Source organism: Palaemon carinicauda, chromosome 17 (assembly GCF_036898095.1).
Source record: "Palaemon carinicauda isolate YSFRI2023 chromosome 17, ASM3689809v2, whole genome shotgun sequence".
Lineage (NCBI taxonomy): Eukaryota > Metazoa > Arthropoda > Malacostraca > Decapoda > Palaemonidae > Palaemon > Palaemon carinicauda.
Genome location: NC_090741.1, coordinates 126,484,427 through 126,488,861, shown reverse-complemented (window position 1 = coordinate 126,488,861; position 4,435 = coordinate 126,484,427). Strand labels below are relative to the sequence as shown.

The following is a 4,435-nucleotide window of genomic DNA, read 5'->3' as shown; positions in this document are numbered from 1 at the left end:
AAAAGTATATATAGTATATATAAATATATATATGTATATCTATACATATATATATATATATATATATATATATATATATATATATGTATATATATATATATATATTTATATATATAAATATATGTACTGACGACACCAAGCTGGATCACCTGAGAGAAGTCGCCGGGAAATTCAGACCATGCCTGAAAATATTCGATGACAGGACCAGACACTTCACGCCCAGGAACCTATGCTCTTCTTCTTGTCCTCACAATTGTTGACCCTAGAGATGTCTGAAACACTTACCAGTTTTACCCTGCCATTAACGGACTAATTACGTCTGCATTTCCTTTGTATATCTCCTTTTGCCATTAATGTTTAACAACATCTTCGTGAGGCAGCAACTATGAGAATATCTGACATAACCAGCTTTTGCCCTTAGCCCGATGGATCAACTGACCATGACGAAACCACTCAGTCCATCGTGCCAAGCAACATCTCAGCTGCGCCTAAAGTCAAGCTGCCACCGGATGTACTCTTCAGGGTGGCCAAGCGTAACGAACCCTGCTCCAAAGCTAACATCGTCCTAACCTTCATCCCTGAGGAGGTATTTGGCAAGATCTCTCCATGGCTCGATTCCCACTCCGTTCAGGTATCTTACGACGACCTACGAACCAAACTAATCGATATATACTCTCTTTCTGTCTCGGCAAGGGCACAGAAGGTCCTTGATCTCAGCAACAGACCCTTGGGCGACACCTCTCCCGTAGAAGCATGGGATGAACTGGTCGGACTTCTCATGCTGTAAGAGACCTACGCCAATTAACGACGACGAAAGATAAGCCTATCCTCAGGACATGAGACCCCAGCTCGCCGACTACGACATCCGGTCAATGAACGACGTCCTGTCAAGGGCACAGAAATTATACGAAGCCTCCAAGGCCTCCAGCCTTGGCGCATCATCCTTATTCAGCGGTTCATCCCTCGACTCCTGGGCGGCGCCGTCTGCGGACGACGACAAAATCCTCACCCTGATGAAAAAGAAACCTCTGCAGCCGATGCAGCAGAACCATAGACCGAACCCTACTTGGTGTTTCTACCACCGGCAGTTTGGGAGCAACGTAATGAAGTGCAGGTTCCCAAAGAAATTCTGACGCTAAACACCGCTGACATCAACCGTAGCCGTGGTAGCAGATCACGGCAAGATCAGATTCTACATCCTTGATGCCATATCCAAATGTAGGCTTATGGTTGACACCGGCTGTAGGCAATCAACATTCCCCCCCTCACAAGCCGACCTAAACTGAGCGTCTAGCAGTGATGCCATCTCTCGCTCATCGACGCCAACGGATCTCCCATACGGTGTTATGGGACTAGGGTGCTTAAAATCTCAATCTTCCTGGCTCCCCATGGCCTACTCGTTGACGTCACTGGGAAACGCCTCATCGACACCGTTATATGCCGAACACGTCCACTACGAGCTGGTCCAGGTATCACGCCAATCTCCGCTGTCATAGCGCAGCCCTACGCCACCCTTCTTCAGGAATTCCCCGACGTTTTCAAGCTGGAACTTCAACAATCGCCGGGATCCCCCTCCAAGCACGAGGTCTACCCCCACATAAACACAATGGGACCTCTTACCAACGACAAGTTCCGCCGCCTCCCGTCGCAGAAGCTAAGAGATGCCAAACGTGCCTTCAAAGACATGGAACGGATGGGCATATGCAAGAGCGGCGTCCAGCCCTTGGGCGTCTACGCTCCACATGGTAAAGAAACCGCACGGGACATGGAGGTCCTGCGGTAACTACTGCCACCTTAACCTCATCACAATGCCAGACCACTACCCTCTGCCGAATATGCAAGACTTCACCAGCGCACTTCATGGGGCCAAATTGTTACCAAAATGAACCTTCTTAAATCATACTTTCAGGTTCTTGTGTTCCCAGAGGACGTGCCTAAGACCGCCATCATAACGCCGTTCGGCTCCTACACCTCATATTCAACCTTCGGCCTAAGCAACGCAGGGACCACATTCCAACGACTGATGGATAGCATCCTGGGTGACCTGCTGTTTTACGTCTGCTACGTGGACGACTTTTTAATCTTCTCCAGGACGAAAGAGAGACATTGGAGAAACGTCCGCGCCATGCTGAAACGCCATCAGGAGAACGGTTTGATCATGCGCTTCGACAAGTGCACATTCGGTGCCGAAAGGGTGGACTTCCTCGGAGATCAAATATCCGTAGCAGGCGTGAAGCCCACATCGACGAAGGTGGACGCCATGAAAACCTTCCCAACCCCAACGACCATCTGGCACCTTTAGGAGTTTTTATGGATGGTAAACTACTACCGTCGCCTCATCCCCAGCATTGCCCACATCCTGACTCTCCCTCAATGACGTCCTGAAGGGAAAAGCCAAGAAGCTCATCTGGTGCCCCTGCAGCAACACGCCTTCGACAGGACAAAGGCATCCCTCACCGAAACCACCACCCTGGTGTACCATGACGACAGTGCTCCCCTGAAGTTGACCACCAACTCCAGCAACGTCGCATGCAGCGCTGTCCTGAATAGATCATCATTGGTTACCTGCAACCCTTGGTATTCTTCAGCAAGAAACTCAAACCCGCGAAAACCAGGTACAGCACGTTCGACAGGGAGCTCCTCACTGTCTACCTCACCGTCCACCAATTCATATATATGCTTGAAGGAACCCCCTTCACCATTGCAACGGACCACCAACCCCTGATCGACGCATTCATGAAGTCTTCAGATGCATGGTCCTCTGGCCAATAATGACACCTGGCCGCCATCGCAGAATTCGGCTGCTTTATCAGCTACGTACCAAGAAGAACCCCGTCGCCGACGCCCTCTCCAGGATTGAGATCAACGCGGTCCACCTAGGGATTGTTTACACAAACCTCACCGTAGAACAACAGAACAACCCAGAGGCCCAAGACTATTGTACGACAGCATCAATGCTACAGATGAAGGACATTCCCCTCGAACTGGCCAGGATAAACCTTCCTCTGAGACACCAGCAAGGGGGGCTTGCTCTAGAACAGTGTTTCTTAAACTTTTTTGTGCAGCGGATCCCTTTTATTAAAATTACACATGTAGCGGACCCTTTATTATTATAATTTTCCTCTTGAGTTTGAAAGTGTTTGCAGGTCATAATATACTGAAATTACAACGGAATTATTTATTAATGGCTTATCTTCAACATAAATGTTTATATTTTGCTTAACATAATTTCCACAACATTGATAATTTTGCATACAAATTTTCATGAACTTAACAGCAACGCTTCCTCCTCATATCTCACAACCATACTTAATGCGATGAATGATACTGTTTTTGCTGCCTCACTACTGTTGGAATATCTGGCTCCAGTCTGCTGAGTTTCAGTCGCATGTCGGGTTCGACATTGATTCGGTTGCGTTTCTTCGTTTTAAGATCAATCAGTGTAGAAAATCCAATTTCATAGTTGTACGTTGTTGGGAACAGCATCAAGTTTTTCAAAGCAATTTCTGCAAGTCCAGGGTACTCTGGCTGGACTTGAGCCCAAAAATTGTCCAAACTTCTTTCCCTGAATAGGGTCTTCAGTGTCCCACTTGTTGCAATCTCGACAAGATTATCAGCCTCTTTTGATGACAGGTTGACACTGACCTTTTCTATATCTACTTTATCTGTAACAAATGGATTTCTAATCCACTCAAAGCTTGGGTCTGGTTCTTCAAAATATTTTCCTAACTCTGAGTAAGCTAGGCTGTCTTCTGATGTTTATCCTGTAAGTAACTTGGCATGGTCACGAGGTCTAGTATTCGAAATTCTAATCTCAAAAAGGTAGGTAATAACGTTTAACAAATGGCATATAAAAAATCAGTATGTTGTCATAAGCATCCAGATGATTTTCTTACCTACAAAGAGGAGTACAAACAACTGCCGTGTATTCCTCACAGCAGCCTTAACGTCAACTGATATGTGGCGGGCGGCCGCACCACCGGGCATCAGTCAGTACAATGTTGCCAAATCATAAACACCACTGCCTTCTATAAAGTTGTTTTTTTGTGTGTGTCTTTCTCGGAATTTCGTTGAGGATTTTACCCCAAGGAAGGAAGGCGGCATTACTTAAATTACTTCCATCCCAGTGTGACTTAGCCACTGTAAAAAGCCATCAGGATTTGGTGCTACAAAAATAAGAATTTAGGACGTTTTGGCCGAAAATTTGACTGAAATCGATATTAGAAATTATCCTGCGAACCCCTTGGAATATTCCACGGACCCCTGGGGGTCCGCGGACCACACTTTAAGAAACACTGCTCTAGAAGAAAGATCTTCTACGTCATAAACAGATTATCACACCCCTCGGGTTGAACTACAGCCCGTCTTTATCCGAGAAATTCATCTGGCCAGGAATCAAGAAAGACACCCGTGAGTGGGCGAGAACCTACATTAA

The 4,435-nt window shown here is 46.6% G+C and overlaps 1 protein-coding gene across 1 annotated transcript; it reads left to right on the top strand.

The window, feature by feature from the left end:
- The first annotated feature begins 836 nt into the window (after positions 1-836).
- Positions 837-2,302, top strand: LOC137656589 (uncharacterized). Its single transcript, XM_068390761.1, has 3 exons — positions 837-1,114; positions 1,357-1,771; positions 1,910-2,302. The coding sequence occupies exons 1-3, from the start codon at positions 837-839 to the stop codon at positions 2,300-2,302; spliced, it is 1,086 nt and encodes a 361-aa protein (XP_068246862.1).
- The last annotated feature ends 2,133 nt before the right edge of the window (positions 2,303-4,435 follow it).

What these genes read in the sequence shown, in the direction of transcription:
- LOC137656589 (XM_068390761.1), top strand. Translation starts at nt 837, where the DNA reads ATGAGACCCCAGCTCGCCGACTACGACATCCGGTCAATGAACGACGTC. An exon ending in AGCAACGTAATGAAGTGCAG is followed by an intron (nt 1,115 to 1,356) that starts GTTCCCAAAGAA and finishes TTATGGGACTAG; the next exon opens with GGTGCTTAAAATCTCAATCT. An exon ending in AAACCGCACGGGACATGGAG is followed by an intron (nt 1,772 to 1,909) that starts GTCCTGCGGTAA and finishes TCATACTTTCAG; the next exon opens with GTTCTTGTGTTCCCAGAGGA.